Genomic DNA, 19,972 nt, shown 5'->3' with positions numbered 1-19,972 from the left:
GAGTGTGTACCCTGTGATACCACCCTATTACAATAGTCAGTCACTTGCTGCATCCACGCCATTACAGTAATCAGTTGTAGACTGTAAGCACCATGTATCACATCTACATTAATCTACTAGCAGTCAGAGTCATAGACGGTACGAACCATGTGTCATAATGACATCAATGTAGTAGTAGCCAAATACATGTACAATGGGTCATCCCTATATTAATGCAGTAGTAATCAGAGCTGCAGACGGTACGTATTATGTGTCATCCCTATATTAATAAATTAGTAGTAAAAGTTGCAGACCGTACGTACCATGTATCATTCCTACATTAATGTACTAGTAGTCCGAGTTGTAGACTGTCCATACCATGTGACATCACTACATTAACGTAGTAGTAGTCAAAGTCATAGACTGTATGTACCATGTGTCATCCCTATATTAATGCAGTAGTACTCAGTCATAGACTGCACATATCATGTATCCTTCCTACATTAAAGTAGTAGTAGTCACATTTGTAGACTGTACATACCATGCATTATCTCTACATTAAAGTAGTCGTAGTCAGAGTCGTAGACTGTACGCACCATGTCTCATCCCTACATTACTGTAGTAGTCAGAGTTGTAAGACTGTATGTACCATGTATAATGTCTACATGAATGTAGTAATAGTCAGTCGAAGACTGTAGGTACAATGTATCATCCCTACATAAATGTAGTATTAGTCAGTGTTGTAGACTATACGTACCATGTATTATCCCTACATTAATGTAGCAATAGAGTCAGTCACAGACTATACATACCTTGTATCGTCCGTACATTAATTCAATAATTGAGTAGTAGTCAGTCCTAGACTGCAGATACCATGTATCATCCCTACATCAGTGCATTAATTTAGTAATAGTCAGTGATAGACTGTACGTACCATGTATCATCTCTCCATTTTTGTGGTTGTAGTCAGAGTTGTAGATTGTACGTACCATGTATAACCCTTACATTGAGGCAGTAGTAGTCAGAGTTGTAGACAGTTTGTATCATTTATTACCCCTCCATTAAAGTAGTGCGAGTCACAAATGATAAGCGTCGGCTAAAATGGCCCACAAACTTAAAATGCAAAAGAGCAATGAAGTTCTAGCCGAGTATTTAGCGACATTAGAACCAGCAAGTAGTGACTCTCTCTCTTTGAACACCTGTAATGGCCTTCACGGAGCATTCTTCGAGCAATTGGCTACCTTCTTTCACATCAATCAATCAATCAATCAATCAAAGCATTTGTATAGCGCGCTACTCACCCGGAGGGTCTCAAGGCGCTTGGGGGGGGGGGGTCCGCTACTGCTCGAACAACCAGGTCTTGAGTTGCTTCCTGAAGGAGAGGTGGTCTTGGGTCAGGCGGAGGTGGATGGGGAGGGAGTTCCATGTCTTGGCCGCCAGGTAGGAGAAGGATCTTCCTCCCGTTGTGGCTCTTCGGATGCGGGGAAGCGCGGCGAGGGCATGGCTGGTCGATCGTAGCTGGCGGGTGGGAGTGTAGAAGGTCAGGCGGTCGTTGAGGTATCTGGGGCCTTGGTTGTAGAGAGCTTTGTGTGCGTGGGTGAGGAGTCGGAATGTGATTCTCTTGCTGACGGGGAGCCAGTGCAGGTCTCTCAGGTGTCCGGAGATGTGGCTGTGTCGGGGGATGAAGCGATACAAAAAGGGATGATGAACGGAACGTTTGAGCAAATCAAACACTCACCCCCAGTCAACTGATCTGGGTTTAATCCATCACCATTCTTTAGCCCACTCAGCCACCCCATTTCAGACATGGCTATATGCAAATCAGTCTGACCCTGTGCCTTATGGGAACAGTCCAGCCCGAACTGCCAAGCCATGTCTTCCATGGACCGGAAACAAACATCCTGGGACCGGTTTATGGGATTCATAATCCTCATCAGCCAGGCTATCTTGAATCCAGTGGCCAAGTGAGCAAGGGACTCACGTCTGAGCATACCCTGCCACACTTAGGGCGTACAAAGCGATACAAAAGGGGATTATGGACGGAGCGTTTGAGCAAATCAAACACTCACCCCCAGTCAACTGATCTGGGTTTAATCCATCACCATTCTTTAGCCCACTCAGCCACCCCATTTCAGACATGGCTATATGCAAATCAGTCTGACCCTGTGCCTTATGGGAACAGTCCAGCCCGAACTGCCAAGCCATGTCCAGGATGAGTTGTGCTGAGGCGTTCTGAATGCGCTGGAGTCTTCTCTGAAGTTTGGCTGTGGTTCCGGCGTAGAGGGAGCTACCATAGTCCAGTCGGCTGGTGCCGAGTGCCTGGGTGACCGTCTTCCTGGTTTCGGTGGGGATCCACCGGAAGATCTTCCGTAGCATGCGTAGGATGTTGAAGCATGACGAGGAGACATCCTCTTTTCAAAGACCAGATCTTTCCGGGGTAGCCACCTTGGAGCAAATCCGTGGTACAATCTGGACTGTAGGCTTGCTAGAGCAAGATTGACCACAGCTATGAAAAACAGGGAGCAAGTAAGCATCCTTGACTGCAGAAAGGCCAAAAAGCTAGGGGATGAAGGGAGATGAGAAGAGCTAGAGGAGGCTATTGGTCATCCTGACCCTCGACAATTCTGGCTGTTAGTGACCAAGACAAATTTTGAACATAACCCTACCCTGGCCAACAGCATTACATCATTAAAATGGTACAATCATTTTAATGAGCTATATTCTTTAGGTAATACTACCGATAGGTTTCGGATGTCCCCCAGCTTGGATATCCAACGAAGCATAATTGTATTTACTAGGAAAGAGATTATGAGCTCAATAGATGCAATTATACCTGCTAAAGCCCCAGGCTTAGGCAATCTCTTCCGTGCTGACAGGGTGAACTGGGAAACTTACTTTATGAACTTGGCCAATGACATTGCCGGAGGAGGAAAGATTCCGAACTTGTGGGAGGGGGCGGAAATGATTCCAATCTTCTAAAAAGAGGACAGGTCGAAGCCCTCCAACTACTGCCCAATTAGCTTGATAGATTGCAGTCAAAAGGTCTTCTGTCGCTCGCTTGTAACTAAAATCCAAACCTGGATGGATGAGAAGAACATCCTTTCTCCCTTACAGGCAGGCTTTTGACGGAAGACCAGCACTATTGACCAGGATTTTTTGCCTTCTCTTGCTATATCGGAAGGTTATTGCGTTGGGCAAAGGCAGCTTATATCTTGCCTTTATAGACCTCAAAATTGCCTTCGACCTTGTCACCAGAGACCTACTCTGACAAACCCTCATGAACATGGGAATGCCCCTCGAAATTCTAGAACCTTTGGACAGGATGCATGAACATAACTTTGCACGTGTGAGGTGGGGCAACCAGGGGCAACTTACCGACCCAATTAAGATCCGGCGCGTTGTACGCCAGGGTGTGTTTTGGCCCCTACCCTGTTTTCCCTTTATGTCAACCAGATTGTCAACCTTTTATGTTCAACTCAAGCTGATGCCCCTTGATTGGCAAATCAGAAGATAGCTACTTTGCTTTTCGCTGAGGGTACCCTTTTGGTCTCTAAAACTCCTGTGGGTCTTCAGAAGCTCCTGGACAAATTTAAGGCTTTCTGTGATGCGAGAGGCTTGATTATTAATACCCTCAAAACCAAGTTGATGATTATGAACCCTCTTAAATCCTTTAAACAGAACCTGGTCCTAGATCCCTTTGGAGAGGGTTAGCTCCTTTGAGTATTTGGGCATAGTGATCTCCGATAGCATGACCTGGAATAATCAGTTGAACAAGGGGGCATATTATCAAGGGGGTTTATCTCCGCTTTTTTGGCTTTAAAAGCCAAGAAAGCGGAGATAAAATTATCTCCCTATTACCTAGCTGTCGCTAACACCAGTTAGCGACAGCTAGTAGGAGATAGCGACCATCTTGGGCCCCACTTTGCATGTCAGTGATATTTATCACTAATGACATGCAAAGTGGGCGTGCCAAGATGTTAGCGACTGGAAACAGTCGCTAACATCGCTATCTCCTATTACCAACTTTTGGAGATATTCGCGCTAAGCGCGAATATCTCCAAAAGCTAACACTTGCCCTGAGCAGTTCTTAGCCATGTTATCCAATGGTAGGTGGATAACATGGCTAAGATCATTAGCTCTGTAATGCATGAATATCGCTGACTTTTCAGCGATATTCATGCATTGCGGCCGTTTTTCATCGCATTTGCGATAAACCTTGGTAATACCAAGGTTTATCTGCGATAAAAATCGCCGCAGCTCAGCGGTAAAATGTTCTCTCTAACCAAGCAATAGCGATAATTTTCGCCATTGCTTGGTATTATGCCCCAAGGTGTCCCTAAAATTCTCTCAGCTAGCAGAGGCATTGCAGCATGAGATTTGCTTATCTTATACAAAGCCCGTAGCCCCAGCTCTTAAACTCTATAGCTCAAAGGTTGTGAGTAGTGTACTTTTTGACGCAGAACTTTGGGGTCTGGTGGATGCAAACAGTTGAAAACAAGTATTTTAGAAGTCTTGTAGCCCTGCCCCATAGTACCCCCCTACTTCCTTAGAACTGGAACAGGGAGTTAGGTCTATACCTGACCAAGCGAGTCTGCGCCCCTTGCTTCTTTGGTATAGGTTGGTCACCACCCCTGACCTGGCCCCTTATGTTGCTGCTTTTAACGAATTGTCCACCCTAGACAGGAACAAAGACATTGGGTGGATAAAATATGTTAACACTGTTCGAACAGCAATTGGCCTCCCTAATGAGCCTGCTATCTTTCTACCACTGTACTCAAAGGACCAGCTAAAGCATCAATATTGGCTATGTGTAGAACAAACCGCCTATTTGAGGATTCGTCATGGTTGCTTAACCAATGTTTTTTTTAGATATCAAATCCTCGAAATACCTTGAGAAATATCTTGAGAGCATCAAAGTGCCTGGGGACAGGAAATTGTATACCCAGTTTAGGTTTGGCAGCTTACCCATCAATGCCTTTACCAACCTTTGGCTAAACAACATCAGCCAGCCCAAGGGATGCCCATCCTGTCCCGACCCAAACAAAACTGTGGGCCATGTTTTCTTTGCATGTCCAGCCTACGACAGACCAAGAAGGAATTGGTTGGTCCCACTGTGCAGACAGTTGGGGATAGGGATGGGCGGAATTTGCGTAATCGTGTTACGCAAATCTCAGCGAAATGGTAAAAAATCACCACAAACATACAGAAATTCCACGAACACACGGAATTGCTTGTTCGTGATGCTTTTTAACTGTTCGCAATCACTGTTTGCGTGCTCAGGGGTAAATATCTTGCGAACATGCATTTTGAGAACGCGAACAAGCAAAACATTTCGCGAAGTTGCGGAACGCAGAATTTTGGGCAATTTTGCATTCTCCGCGGAACGCAAAATTACCCAAATTCTGCAAATTCCGCGAGCGGAACAGAATTTGCCGCCCAGGCCTAGTTGGGGACCCATAGCCATCTTGACGCACTACGGATTTTAAGATCGGATTCAAGTCCATCCTTTGTATGTGCCATTGCAAAATGTCTTGGCCGGTTCTGGGCCATTAGGTGAAGGTTCCTGTCCACTTTTCCTTGTGCCAGGTACCAGCTGTAGTAAAAATCTTACGACTCAATGGTATTTTAATCCCTAGGATCCTGTTTTTAACTTTCTTCTCAAAGTTTTTATCAAAATCTTTTCAAATTGTGGATATTGTTAGTCATTATTGCACACACTTTATTCCTATTTTATCCTTTTTACTTGATTATTAATTGAATACACACATGGAAATGCTGCATCTTAGTGATTTCCTTGGTGTTTACAATTCTCATTACGTGACACTTGACCATTTGAACCTCGTGTACTAAATATCTACTTTTACTTGTGTTAATTCTATCATGGGCTCCACTGCTAGGGAAGAATATGTGTGTATCTTTTATGGTTTTACAACCGAAATAAAGATTATGATGATGAAGTAGTGAGAGTCGTAGACTGTATGCTCCATGCATCATCCCTACATTAAAGTAGTAGTAGTCAGTGTTGTAGAATGTACTTACCATGTATCACCCTTACATTGAGGCAGTAGTACTCAGAGTTGTAGACTGTATGTATCATTTATTACCCCTACATTCAATTAATCAATCAATTAGGCGGTTTGTATAGCATGCTACTCACCCGTGAGGGTCTCAAGGAGCTGGGGGGGGGGGGGGTCACTCCGGATCAGTCGAAGAGCCAGGTCTTAAGGTCCTTCCTGAACGTGTGTAGGGCCAGGGAGCATCTGATGTTCACGGGGAGCTCGTTCCAGGTCTTGAGGTCCTTTCTGAACGTGTGCAGGGTCAGGGAGCGTCTGATGTTCACGGGGAGCTCGTTCCAGGTCTTGAGGTCCTTCCTGAACGTGTGCAGGGTCAGGGAGCGTCTGATGTTCACGGGGAGCTCGTTCCAGGTCTTGAGGTCCTTCCTGAACGTGTGCAGGGTCAGGGAGCGTCTGATGTTCACGGGGAGCTCGTTCCAGGTCTTGAGGTCCTTTCTGAACGTGTGCAGGGCCGGGGAGCGTCTGATGACTGGGAGCTCGTTCCAGGTCTTGAGGTCCTTCCTGAACGTGTGCAGGGTCAGGGAGCGTCTGATGTTCACGGGGAGCTCGTTCCAGGTCTTGAGGTCCTTCCTGAACGTGTGCAGGCTCAGGGAGCGTCTGATGTTCACGGGGAGCTCGTTCCAGGTCTTGAGGTCCTTTCTGAACGTGTGCAGGGTCAGGGAGCGTCTGATGTTCACGGGGAGCTCGTTCCAGGTCTTGAGGTCCTTCCTGAACGTGTGCAGGGTCAGGGAGCGTCTGATGTTCACGGGGAGCTCGTTCCAGGTCTTGAGGTCCTTTCTGAACGTGTGCAGGGTCAGGGAGCATCTGATGTTCACGGGAACTCGTTCCAGGTCTTGGCTGAGATGTAGGAGAAGGCTCTGCTGCCTGTTCTGTTTCTGCGAATGCGGGGGACCTCCGCCAGGGCGATGTTGGCTGAGCGGAGGTTCCTCTAGGGTATGTGGAAAGATACTCTCTTGTTGAGGTATTTGGGTTCAATGTTGTTGATTTGTAGGCATGGGAGAGGAGTTTGAAGGTGACCTTCTTTTCGACGGGGAGCCAGTGGAGGTCATGTGTTTGTGACGCGGTGTCTAAAGGATGAGTTTGGCTGCAGCGTTCTGGATGGTTTGGAGTTTGTTTAAAAGAGTTCTGTTGATTCAGGAGTAGAGGGCATTGCCGTAGTCCAGTCTGCTGTTTATGAACGTGTGGGTGACGGTCTTTCTGCAGTCGGGGGGATCCATTTGAAGGTCTTACGGAGGATGTGCAGGCAGTTGAAGCTATTGGAGGCAATGGTGTTGATCTGGCGGTTCATGGCGAGGGAGGAGTCACGGATGATACCAAAGTTTTGTGCGTGGTCAGTCAGGGTGGGTGGGTTCCTGAGTGCGGAGGGCCACCAGGTGTTGTCCCAGGCGGAGGTGCAGGGTCTGAGGATGAGGACCTCGGTTTACTCCGAGATGAGCTTCAAGCAGCTGGCTTTCATCCAGGCTGCCACATTCTTCATTCCTTCCTGGGAGCAGAGTCTGGTGTTTTTGGGATTCTGCGTGAGTGAGAGGATGAGCTTGGTGTCATCGGCGTAGGATACAATGCTGAGCCCATGCTGTCTAACGATGGCTGCAAGGGGGGCCATGTAAATATTGAAGAACGTGGGGCTGAGTGATTATCCTTGGGGTACCCTGCTGTTGATGGTGGTGGGTTCAGAGAGGAAGGGAGGGAGTCTGATCCTCCCTCTGGGTTCTGCTGGAGAGGAAGGATTGGATCCAGTTGAGGTCAGTTCCTTGTATCCTCGCATCGTGAAGTCTGGCTGCCATGTGAGACGGTGTCAAAGGCTGTGGAGAAGAATGAGGGCCACAGTGTGTCCCTGGTGGAGTAGCATGCGGATGTCATCAGTGACGGCGAGGAGGGCGATCTTGGTACTGTGTTCGCTGCGGAATCCAGACTGGAAAACATCTAGGATGGAGTTCTCTTCGATGAAGGCGGTCAGCTGGGCATTAACGAGTCTCTCTGTGACTTTGGCCACAAAGGAGAGGAGAGAGATGGGCCGTTAGTTTTTAAGTCCATAGGGCCGGCCGTTGGTTTCTTGAGAAGGGGTTTAACCTCTGCACGCTTTCAGCCATCTGGGCAGATTCCGAATTTGAAGGTGAATTGATGGTCCGTCCTATTTAGGGTGCGATGGAGGCCGTGTCCCTGTGGAAAATCTGCGGTGGGCAGGGTTCCTTTGGGGCTCCTGAGAGGGTTTTTTTCATGGTCGCAGTGATGTGTTCAACTGTGGTGGGATCCTAGGTCGTGATGATTGGCTTACCGGCGGCGTTGGGTGAGGAGGTGGTGTCCGGTTCTGGTTCGCTGAAGTTGTCGTTGTGGACCTTGGTATTCAGATGGAAATAGGAACTGAGTTTGTCGCAGAGTTCCTAGGAAGGTGTGATGTCCATGTTTTTGCTGTCAGGTTTTGCAAGCTGCTGTATGACGTTGAACAGTTCCTTGGCGCTGGTTGCGTTGGTCTGGACTTTGTCTCTTATGAAGGTCCGTTTAATTTCTCTTGTGCGCTGGAGGTAATCTTTCAGGGCACTCCTGTGGTTGTTCTATGCTTCCGTGGTTTTCTGGTTTTGCCAGGTTTTCTCTTGGCATCTGCAGAAGCGTCTTGATTTTTGTTGTTCTGTGGTGAACCAGGCAGTTTTCAGAGGGCGTTGTTTTGTGGGCTGGTGGAGGGGAGCGAGCTTGTCGGTGCAGCAGGTGATCCAGCAGTGTAGTTCTACGGCTGCAGCGTTGGTGTCATTATTGGTGCATGGGGGGTTTTGGAGGAGGGTGGTATTGAGGTGTTCCTCTATGACCTTGCTCCTGTTCCATTATGGCAGGCACAGGACGTGCTTGGGTGCGGTGGTGGTGTTGAGGGAGAAGTGGACACAGTGGTGGTCTGTCCAGAGGGGCTCAGTTGTGTGGCTGAAATGGATATTTGTCCCACCCACGAAGTTGGGGTCAAGTGTGTGTCCAGCTCTGTGGGTGGGCGTGTTGACCAGCTGCTTTAGTCTGAGGTTGGCGAGGTTGTTGAGGAGAGTGGTGGAGTCATGGTCGTTGCCGTTGTCGAGGTGGAAGTTCAGGTCCCCGAGTAGAATGTAGTCCATGGAGGTGATGGCGTGGGGTTCGACGAGCTTGGCGATGGTAGTTGCAGGCTGGGTGCGAGCACCAGGCAGTCTGTAGATGAGGGTGCCATGAAGAATGGTACTGGGCTGGTCAGGATCTGGAAGTGGAGGTGTTCTGTGTTGGAGTGGGGGTCACTCGTGCTGGATGTGGAGAGTTAGAGAGGGGTCTTGTGTGCGATTGTGAGTCCTCCTCCTAGGCAGTGGAGGCAGTCCTTTTACTGGATCTTGTAGCCGTCGGGGATGGCAGTGGCGATGTCAGTCAGTAGGAGGCTTTGGTCCAAGTTTCCTTGAAGAAAGCGACGTCGGGCGAGTGGGTGTCGATCATGTCCCAGATTTCTATGCCATGTCGATGCAGGGAGCGCACGTTGAGGTGGATGCACGTCAAGGCATCGATGGTGCGGGCATCAGGCGGAACTTCGGCAACTGTGGGAGCTTTGTCGATGGTGAAGGATCTGTGGCAGGGTCTGCACAAGAACTGTCCATGGGTGGTGTTCGGCGAGGATCTAGCACAGTCGGCGTGTCTTCCGGGATTGAGTGCATGGAGGGTGGTTGAGTCATAGCTGAGGGGTCTAGGAGATCCAGGATTCCGGGCACTAGCCGCGGTCGGGCCATGGACAGGCACTGACGGGCTTTCCTTTGGTTTGCCAGCACCGCGATCACGCACTGGTCACCGTTAAGTAGGGAGGGGGGCGGGAGCAGAGGTAGGGAAGTGGGCGTGGGTCTGAGTTGGAGGGTGGGGCTGCAGGGCCAGCAGCAGAAGGAAGGAAATTGACCAAGAACAGCAGGAGAAAACACAGTAGTAAACACAGTAGTACAGAAAAAAATAAACACAGTCAACCAAAATGAGGCAAAAGACTGAAGGAACAATGGGGAAAATTAATAAGTGGAACCGAACGGCAGGCAAAGGAGAACCTGAGGTGCAGGGGCAGGCTGCCAGCTCGAACCCTGCTCAAAAATGGTTCTGGAGAGGACCAGCTGTGAGGCAGAGCTGCTAGGAAGAGTGCTGGCCTGGATCGGAGTAGTGAGAGTCGTAGACAGTGTGTTCTGTGTCATCCTTACATTAAAGTAGTAGTAGTCAGAGTTGTAGAAGGTAAGTATCACGTATCATCCCTACATCAAATTAGTAGCGGTCATTCGTAGGTGGTACGTACCATGTATTATTCCTACATTAAAAGAACAGTCGTCAGAGTTGCAGACTGTATGTCCCACATATTATTACTTATTTAATGTAGTAGTAGCCAGAGTCACAGACTGTACGTACCCTCTATGTCCACAGCATTATGGTAGTCAGAGTCTCCGACTGTATGAACCCGGTTTGTCTGCAGTGTTATTGTAATCGGAGTTTCAACCTGTACGTACCCTGTATACACCCTGCGTTATGGTAGTTGGAGTCTTGACTTATACATGCTCTGTATGTCCATGTCATTGTGGTAGTTGGAGTCTCAGCCTGTACATACCCTGTATGTTTGCAGTGTTTTAGTAGTTGGAGTCTGAGCCTGTGCACACCCTGTATGTCTGCAGCGTTAGTGTAGTAAAAGTCTCAGCCTGAACGTACCCTGCATGCTTGCGGCATAGTGGTAATCAAAGTCTTAACCTGTACATACCCTGTATGTCCCCTGCATTATGGTAGTCAGAGTCTCAGCTAATATGTACCATGCATGCCCATAACGTTATGTCAGTCGGAGTCTCTGCCTGTATGTACACTGTATGTCCTGTCCGCAGCTTTTTGGTAGTCAGAGTCTCAGCATATACATACACTGTTTGTTGGCAGAGTTATGTTACATACCCTGTATGGCCACAGTGTTATGATAGTCATAGTCTCAGCCTCTACATACCCTGTAAATCTGCAGTTTTATGGTAGTCGGAGTCTAAGTTTGTACATACCCTGTATATCTCCACCGTTGCAGTAATCGGAGTCGCAGCATGTTCTACTGATCCGAACCAAGGACATTTGTGTCCTGTAGGAGAGGATTTTATCACAGGTAGTTCTGCTGGAGGGAGTACCACAATCCTTGAATGAAGTTAACGCATTCTTGCTCACTGTTAGAAACCATATATTTTTCAATTAGGAAACAATATAATCAGCCACAATAAGTCTCAAAGAAAGTGATCTGAACAAGCATGGCTGATATGACATTGCCAGCATTTAAACATTTTATGCAAGTCTCTTATATGCTCATTTTCAAAGTACAAACACTGATGTACATTTTCAATATTTTCAATAAATAAACATTTGTTTATTCTATCTGAACTTTATTTGAACACAGGGAGGACCTTTTTGGCCTCAGGAGATTAAACTAGTGGCTTGGAGAGATCTTTGTGCTATACTTCCTATTGTTCCCACGAAATCAAAAAGCAACCAAAACCCTTCCTCACTGCCAGAGCAGTGCAGGGGATGTATGACTTTACAACGCAGGCTATTACAACGCCTGCCTTTACAACGCGTTTTTTTCATCGCAATCCATTACAACGCATAGTGCTTTTGGGTGTTGGATAGTGAATAGTTTAATTTACTATTCCAACTCCAGTCCCCGTGGACACTAGGGAAGGTTATTGGATAGTAAATTAACCTATTCCCTATCCTAGAGCGCCCCCCAGCGCAATGCGTTGTAATGGTTTGCGTTGTAATGACCGCGTTGTAATGGTAGTGCGTTGTAAAAGTTTAGTTGTAAAGGTTGTTTACCCAGTCCAGGGCTCCCTCAGGAAGGTGATGTGGGTTGCAAACTCAGAACTAAATAATACACATAAAAACTCAAAAAACAATTAAGTACTTAATTTTTATTTTTAACAATTATTTCTTCAGAAGCACTTTAAGTGATACAAACTACATGCTACACATAGAATCAAAATAAATCAATCATTCCATCAATCAGCATTTGTAAAGTGCAGCGCTTTCACCCCCAGGGGTGTCTGGGCTTTGTGCCCCCATCAATGAGCCAGGAAGCGGGCCATGTGGAGCTGTAGGGAAAGATTGCTCCAAGTCTTGGCTGTGAAGAAGGAGACGGAGCAGCCGCCGCTGCGGGTGCGGCGGATGCAGAGGGTGTATGGGAGTGTGAGTGAAGAGGAGCGTATGTGTCTGGCAGGTTGGTGAAAGTTTAGTCAATGGTTGAGGTAGGCAGGTCCGGGGTCGTTGAAGGCTTTTTAGGAGTGTGTGAGGATCTTGAACTGGCTTCTCAGCTGGATGGGGAGCCTGTGGAGTTCCCTCAGGTTGGGGTTGAGGTAGGTTCTTTTAAAGAAGGTTCAGGAGGACCCTGGCCTTCAGCATTCTGTATGGTCTGGAGTCTCATGAGGAGATTGAAGAAGTTGCCATCTTAGAGGGTGTTACCATAGTCAAGGAGGATAGTAATGAGGGCCCAAGTGTGTGTCCCTGTGGTGGAGCAGCAGAGCTGCAGCTGTGGGGAAGGGATGAGATGCATGGACAGAGCTGTGTGTTTCCTGGTGGTGGATTAGCAGAGCTGTTGCTGTGGGGAAGGGATGAGATGCTTGGACAGAGCTGTGTGTGTCCCGGTGGTGGATTAGCAGAGCTGCAGCTGTGGGGAAGGGATGAGATGCATGGACAGAGCTGTGTGTTTCCTGGTGGTGGAGCAGCAGAGCTGCAGCTGTGGGGAAGGGATGAGATGCGTGGACAGAGCTGTGTGTGTCCTGGTGGTTGAGCAGCAGAGCTGCAGCTGGAGGGAAGGGATGAGATGCATGAACAGAGCTGGGTGTGTCCTGGTGGTTGAGCAGCAGAGCTGCAGCTGGAGGGAAGGGATGAGATGCTTGGACAGAGCTGTGTGTGTCCTGGTGGTGGAGCAGCAGAGCTGCAGCTGTGGGGAAGGGATGAGATGCGTGGACAGAGCTGTGTGTGTCCTGGTGGTTGAGCAGCAGAGCTGCAGCTGGAGGGAAGGGATGAGATGCGTGGACAGAGCTGTGTGTGTCCTGGTGGTTGAGCAGCAAAGCTGCAGCTGGAGGGAAGGGATGAGATGCATGGACAGAGCTGTGTGTGTCCTGGTGGTGGAGCAGCAGAGCTGCAGCTGGAGGGAAGGGATGAGATGCATGGACAGAGCTGTTTGTGTCCCGGTGGTGGAGTAACAGAGCTGCAGCTGTGGGGAAGGGATGAGATGCTTGGACAGAGCTGTGTGTGTCCTGGTGGTGGAGCAGCAGAGCTGCAGCTGGAGGGAAGGGATGAGATGCATGAACAGAGCTGGGTGTGTCCTGGTGGTTGAGCAGCAGAGCTGCAGCTGGAGGGAAGGGATGAGATGCATTGACAGAGCTGTCTGTGTCCTGGTGGTGGAGTAACAGAGCTGCAGCTGGAGGGAAGGGATGAGATGCATGGACAGAGCTGGGTGTGTCCTGGTGGTGGAGTAACAGAGCTGCAGCAGTGGGGAAGGGATGAGATGCATGGACAGAGCTGTGTGTGTCCTGGTGGTGGAGCAGCAGAGCTGCAGCTGTGGGGAAGGGATGAGATGCATGAACAGAGCTGTGTGTGTCCTGGTGGTAGAGTAACAGAGCTGCAGCTGTGGGGAAGGGATGAGATGCGTGGACAGAGCTGTGTGTGTCCTGGTGGTGGAGCAGCAGAGCTGCAGCTGGAGGGAAGGGATGAGATGCGTGGACAGAGCTGTGTGTGTCCCTTTGGTTGAGCAGCAGAGCTGCAGCTGGAGGGAAGGGATGAGATGCATGAACAGAGCTGTGTGTGTCCCTTTGGTTGAGTAACAGATCTGCAGCTGGAGGGAAGGGATGAGATGCATGAACAGAGCTGTGTGTGTCCTGGTGGTGGAGCAGCAGAGCTGCAGCTGGAGGGAAGGGATGAGATGCGTGGACAGAGCTGTGTGTGTCCCTTTGGTTGAGCAGCAGAGCTGCAGCTGGAGGGAAGGGATGAGATGCATGAACAGAGCTGTGTGTGTCCCTTTGGTTGAGTAACAGATCTGCAGCTGGAGGGAAGGGATGAGATGCATGAAAAGAGCTGTGTGTGTCCTGGTGGTGGAGCAGCAGAGCTGCAGCTGGAGGGAAGGGATGAGATGCGTGGACAGAGCTGTGTGTGTCCCTTTGGTTGAGCAGCAGAGCTGCAGCTGGAGGGAAGGGATGAGATGCATGAACAGAGCTGTGTGTGTCCTGGTGGTGGAGCAGCAGAGCTGCAGCTGTGGGGAAGGGATGAGATGCATGAACAGAGCTGTGTGTGTCCCGGTTGTTGAGTAGCAGAGCTGCAGCTGGAGGGAAGGAATGAGATGCGTGGACAGAGCTGTGTGTGTCCCAGTGGTTGAGTAGCAGAGCTGCAGCTGTGGGGAAGGGATGAGATGCGTGAACAGAGCTGTGTGTGTCCTGGTGGTTGAGCAGCAGAGCTGCAGCTGTGGGGAAGGGATGAGATGCATGAACAGAGCTGTGTGTGTCCCTTTGGTTGAGTAACAGAGCTGCAGCTGGAGGGAAGGGATGAGATGCGTGGACAGAGCTGTGTGTGTCCCGGTTGTTGAGTAGCAGAGCTGCAGCTGGAGGGAAGGAATGAGATGCGTGGACAGAGCTGTGTGTGTCCTGGTGGTGGAGCAGCAGAGCTGCAGCTGTGGGGAAGGGATAAGATGCATGAACAGAGCTGTGTGTGTCCCGGTGGTGGAGCAGCAGAGCTGCAGCTGTGGGGAAGGGATAAGATGCATGAACAGAGCTGTGTGTGTCCCGCTGGTGGAGCAGCAGAGCTGCAGCTGTGGGGAAGGGATGAGATGCGTGGACAGAGCTGGGTGTGTCCTGGTGGTGGAGCAGCAGAGCTGCAGCTGTGGGGAAGGGATAAGATGCATAAACAGAGCTGTGTGTGTCCCGGTGGTGGAGCAGCAGAGCTGCAGCTGTGGGGAAGGGATGAGATGCATGAACAGAGCTGTGTGTGTCCTGGTGGTGGAGCAGCAGAGCTGCAGCTGGAGGGAAGGGATGAGATGCATGAACAGAGCTGTGTGTGTCCTGGTGGTTGAGTAACAGAGCTGCAGCTAGAGGGAAGGGATGAGATGCATGAACAGAGCTGTGTGTGTCCCGGTGGTTGAGTAACAGAGCTGCAGCTGTGGGGAAGGGATGAGATGGGTGGACAGAGCTGTGTGTGTCCCGGTGGTGGAGCAGCAGTGCTGCAGCTGTAAGGAAGGGATGAGATGCATGAACAGAGCTGGGTGTGTCCTGGTGGTGGAGCAGCAGAGCTGCAGCTGGAGGGAAGGGATGAGATGCATGAACAGAGCTGTGTGTGTCCTGGTGGTTGAGTAACAGAGCTGCAGCTGGAGGGAAGGGATGAGATGCATGAACAGAGCTGTGTGTGTCCCGGTGGTTGAGTAACAGAGCTGCAGCTGTGGGGAAGGGATGAGATGCATGAACAGAGCTGTGTGTGTCCTGGTGGTTGAGTAACAGAGCTGCAGCTGGAGGGAAGGGATGAGATGCATGAACAGAGCTGTGTGTGTCCCGGTGGTTGAGCAGCAGCGCTGCAGCTGGAGGGAAGGGATGAGATGCATGGACAGAGCTGAGTGTGCCCCGGTGGTGGAGCAGAGCTGCAGCTGGAGGGAAGGGATGAGATGCGTGGACAGAGCTGTGTGTGCCCCGGTGGTGGAGTAGCAGAGCTGCAGCTGTGGGGATGGGATGAGATGCATGGACAGAGCTGTGTGTGTCCCGGTGGTTGAGTAACAGAGCTGCAGCTGTGGGGAAGGGATGAGATGCATGAACAGAGCTGTGTGTGTCCTGGTGGTGGAGTACCAGAGCTGCAGCTGGAGGGAAGGGATGAGATGCATGGACAGAGCTGTGTGTGTCCCGGTGGTGGAGCAGCAGAGCTGCAGCTGGAGGGAAGGGATGAGATGCGTGGCCAGAGCTGTGTGTGTCCCAGTGGTGGAGCAGCAGAGCTGCAGCTGGAGGGAAGGGAAGGGATGAGATGCGTGGACAGAGCTGTGTGTGCCCCGGTGGTGGAGTAGGAGAGCTGCAGCTGTGGGGGGGGGCTGAAATGCATGGACAGAGCCGTGTGTATCCTGGTGGTGGAGCAGCAGAGTTGCAACTGGAGGGAAGGGATGAGATGCATGAACAGAGCTGTGTGTGTCCCGGTGGTGGAGTAACAGAGCTGCAGCTGGAGGGAAGGGATGAGATGCATCGACGGAGCTGTGTGTGTCCCGGTGGTGGAGCAGAGTTGCAGCTGGAGGGAAGGGATGAGATGCATGAACAGAGCTGTGTGTGTCCCAGTGGTTGAGTAACAGAGCTGCAGCTGGAGGGAAGGGATGAGATGCGTGGACAGAGCTGTGTGTGTCCCGGTGGTGGAGCAGCAGAGCTGCAGCTGTGGGGAAGGGATGAGATGCATGGACAGAGCTGTGTGTGTCCCGGTGGTGGAGCCGCAGAGCTGCAGCTGTGGGGAAGGGCTGAAATGCATGGACAGAGCTGTGTGTGTCCTGGTGGAGGAGCAGCAGAGCTGCAGCTGGAGGGAAGGAATGAGATGCATGAACAGAGCTGTGTGTGTCCCGGTGGTGGAGCAGCAGAGCTCCAGCTGTTGGGAAGGAATGAGATGTATGAACAGAGCTGTGTGTGTCCCGGTGGTGGAGCAGCAGAGCTCCAGCTGTGGGGAAGGGATGAGATGCATGAACAGAGCTGTGTGTGTCCTGGTGGTTGAGCAGCAGAGCTGCAGCTGGAGGGAAGGGATGAGATGCATGAACAGAGCTGTGTGTGTCCCGGTGGTGGAGCAGCAGAGCTGCAGCTGTGGGGAAGGGATGAGATGCATGAACAGAGCTGTGTGTGTCCTGGTGGTTGAGCAGCAGAGCTGTGGCTGTGGGGAAGGGATGAGATGCATGAACAGAGCTGTGTGTGTCCCGGTGGTTGAGTAGCAGAGCTGCAGCTGGAGGGAAGGGATGAGATGCATGAGCAGAGCTATGTGTGTCCCGGTGGTGGAGTAACAGAGCTGCAGCTGTGGGGAAGGGATGAGATGCATTAACAGAGCTGTGTGTGTCCCGGTGGTGGAGCAGCAGAGATGCAGCTGTAAGGAAGGGATGAGATGCATGAACAGAGCTGTGTGTGTCCCGGTGGTGGAGCAGCAGAGCTGCAGCTGTGGGGAAGGGATGAGATGCATGGACAGAGCTGTGTGTGTCCCGGTGGTTGAGTAACAGAGCTGCAGCTGGAGGGAAGGGATGAGATGCATGGACAGAGCTGTGTGTGTCCTGGTGGTGGAGTAACAGAGCTGCAGCTGGAGGGAAGGGATGAGATGCATGGAAAGAGCTGTGTGTGTCCCGGTGGTGGAGCTGCAGAGCTGCAGCTGGAGGGAAGGGATGAGATGCATGAACAGAGCTGTGTGTGTCCCTTTGGTTGAGTAACAGATCTGCAGCTGGAGGGAAGGGATGAGATGCATGAACAGAGCTGTGTGTGTCCTGGTGGTGGAGCAGCAGAGCTGCAGCTGGAGGGAAGGGATGAGATGCGTGGAGAGAGCTGTGTGTGTCCCTTTGGTTGAGCAGCAGAGCTGCAGCTGGAGGGAAGGTATGAGATGCATGAACAGAGCTGTGTGTGTCCCGGTGGTGGAGCAGCAGAGTTGCAACTGGAGGGAAGGGATGAGATGCATGAACAGAGCTGTGTGTGTCCCGGTGGTGGAGTAACAGAGCTGCAGCTGGAGGGAAGGGATGAGATGCATCGACGGAGCTGTGTGTGTCCCGGTGGTGGAGCAGAGTTGCAGCTGGAGGGAAGGGATGAGATGCATGAACAGAGCTGTGTGTGTCCCAGTGGTTGAGTAACAGAGCTGCAGCTGTGGGGAAGGGATGAGATGCATGGACAGAGCTGTGTGTGCCCCGGTGATGGAGCAGCAGAGCTGCAGCTGTGGGGAAGGGCTGAAATGCATGGACAGAGCTGTGTGTGTCCTGGTGGAGGAGCAGCAGAGCTGCAGCTGGAGGGAAGGAATGAGATGCATGAACAGAGCTGTGTGTGTCCCGGTGGTGGAGCAGCAGAGCTCCAGCTGTGGGGAAGGAATGAGATGTATGAACAGAGCTGTGTGTGTCCCGGTGGTGGAGCAGCAGAGCTCCAGCTGTGGGGAAGGGATGAGATGCATGAACAGAGCTGTGTGTGTCCTGGTGGTTGAGCAGCAGAGCTCCAGCTGTGGGGAAGGAATGAGATGTATGAACAGAGCTGTGTGTGTCCCGGTGGTGGAGCAGCAGAGCTGCAGCTGTGGGGAAGGGATGAGATGCATGAACAGAGCTGTGTGTGTCCTGGTGGTTGAGCAGCAGAGCTGTGGCTGTGGGGAAGGGATGAGATGCATGAGAGTGGGAGAGGTGTGGCGCCGCGGCCAGGGCGACTGACGCTGGAATCTGGGGACCACGGTTCGATCCCCGGCACCGGCGGCAGGTTAGCCCAGCACCATGTGACTCTGGGCAATAGCTCGCTTAATCTTCCCGACGGCCCCCCAGCGCCTAGAGACCCTTACGGGTGATTGTGCGCTTTACAAATGTGGACTTTACTTTACTTTATGAACAGAGCTGTGTGTGTCCCAGTGGAGCAGCAGAGCTGCAGCTGGAGGGAAGGGATGAGATGCATGAGCAGAGCTATGTGTGTCCCGGTGGTGGAGCAGCAGAGATACAGCTGTAAGGAAGGGATGAGATGCATGAACAGAGCTGTGTGTGTCCCGGTGGTGGAGCAGCAGAGATGCAGCTGTAAGGAAGGGATGAGATGCATGAACAGAGCTGTGTGTGTCCCGGTGGTGGAGCAGCAGAGCTGCAGCTGTGGGGAAGGGATGAGATGCATGGACAGAGCTGTGTGTTTCCTGGTGGTGGATTAGCAGAGCTGTTGCTGTGGGGAAGGGATGAGATGCTTGGACAGAGCTGTGTGTGTCCCGGTGGTGAAGCAGCAGAGCTGCAGCTGTGGGGAAGGGATGAGATGCATGGACAGAGCTGTGTGTGTCATGGTGGTGGAGTAGCAGAGCTGTTGCTGTGGGGAAGAGATGAGATGCATGAACAGAGCTGTGTGTGTCCCGGTGGTATAGCAGCAGAGCTGCAGCTGTGGGGAAGGGATGAGATGCTTGGACAGAGCTGTGTGTGTCCTGGTGGTGGAGTAACAGAGCTGCAGCTGGAGGGAAGGGATGAGATGCATGGAAAGAGCTGTGTGTGTCCCGGTGGTGGAGTAACAGAGCTGCAGCTGTGGGGAAGGGGAAGGGATGAGATGCATCAACAGACCTGTGTGTGTCCTGGTGGTGGAGCAGCAGAGCTGCAGCTGGAGGGAAGGGATGAGATGCATGGAAAGAGCTGTGTGTGTCCCGGTGGTGGAGTAACAGAGCTGCAGCTGTGGGGAAGGGATGAGATGCATCAACAGACCTGTGTGTGTCCTGGTGGTGGAGCAGCAGAGCTGCAGCTGTGGGGAAGGGATGAGATGCGTGGCCAGAGCTGTGTGTGTCCCAGTGGTGGAGCAGCAGAGCTGCAGCTGGAGGGAAGGGAAGGGATGAGATGCGTGGACAGAGCTGTGTGTGCCCCGGTGGTGGAGTAGGAGAGCTGCAGCTGTGGGGGGGGGCTGAAATGCATGGACAGAGCCGTGTGTATCCTGGTGGTGGAGCAGCAGAGTTGCAACTGGAGGGAAGGGATGAGATGCATGAACAGAGCTGTGTGTGTCCCGGTGGTGGAGTAACAGAGCTGCAGCTGGAGGGAAGGGATGAGATGCATCGACGGAGCTGTGTGTGTCCCGGTGGTGGAGCAGAGTTGCAGCTGGAGGGAAGGGATGAGATGCATGAACAGAGCTGTGTGTGTCCCAGTGGTTGAGTAACAGAGCTGCAGCTGGAGGGAAGGGATGAGATGCGTGGACAGAGCTGTGTGTGTCCCGGTGGTGGAGCAGCAGAGCTGCAGCTGTGGGGAAGGGATGAGATGCATGGACAGA

The 19,972-nt window shown here is 51.3% G+C and overlaps 1 protein-coding gene across 1 annotated transcript in view; it reads right to left on the bottom strand.

Moving 5' to 3' along the window:
• Nucleotides 1-19,972, bottom strand: part of LOC144821933 (uncharacterized) — an 80,582-nt gene that overhangs the window by 12,495 nt on the left and 48,115 nt on the right. The window contains exon 3 of the mRNA XM_078679082.1: nucleotides 11,048-11,203. Within this exon, the coding sequence (XP_078535208.1) occupies nucleotides 11,048-11,203 (156 nt within the window). The remainder of the gene's footprint in view (nucleotides 1-11,047; nucleotides 11,204-19,972) is intronic.

Source organism: Lissotriton helveticus, chromosome 2_2 (genome assembly GCF_964261635.1).
Source record: "Lissotriton helveticus chromosome 2_2, aLisHel1.1, whole genome shotgun sequence".
Taxonomy (NCBI): Eukaryota; Metazoa; Chordata; class Amphibia; order Caudata; family Salamandridae; genus Lissotriton; species Lissotriton helveticus.
This window is presented reverse-complemented; position numbering and strand designations above follow the sequence as displayed.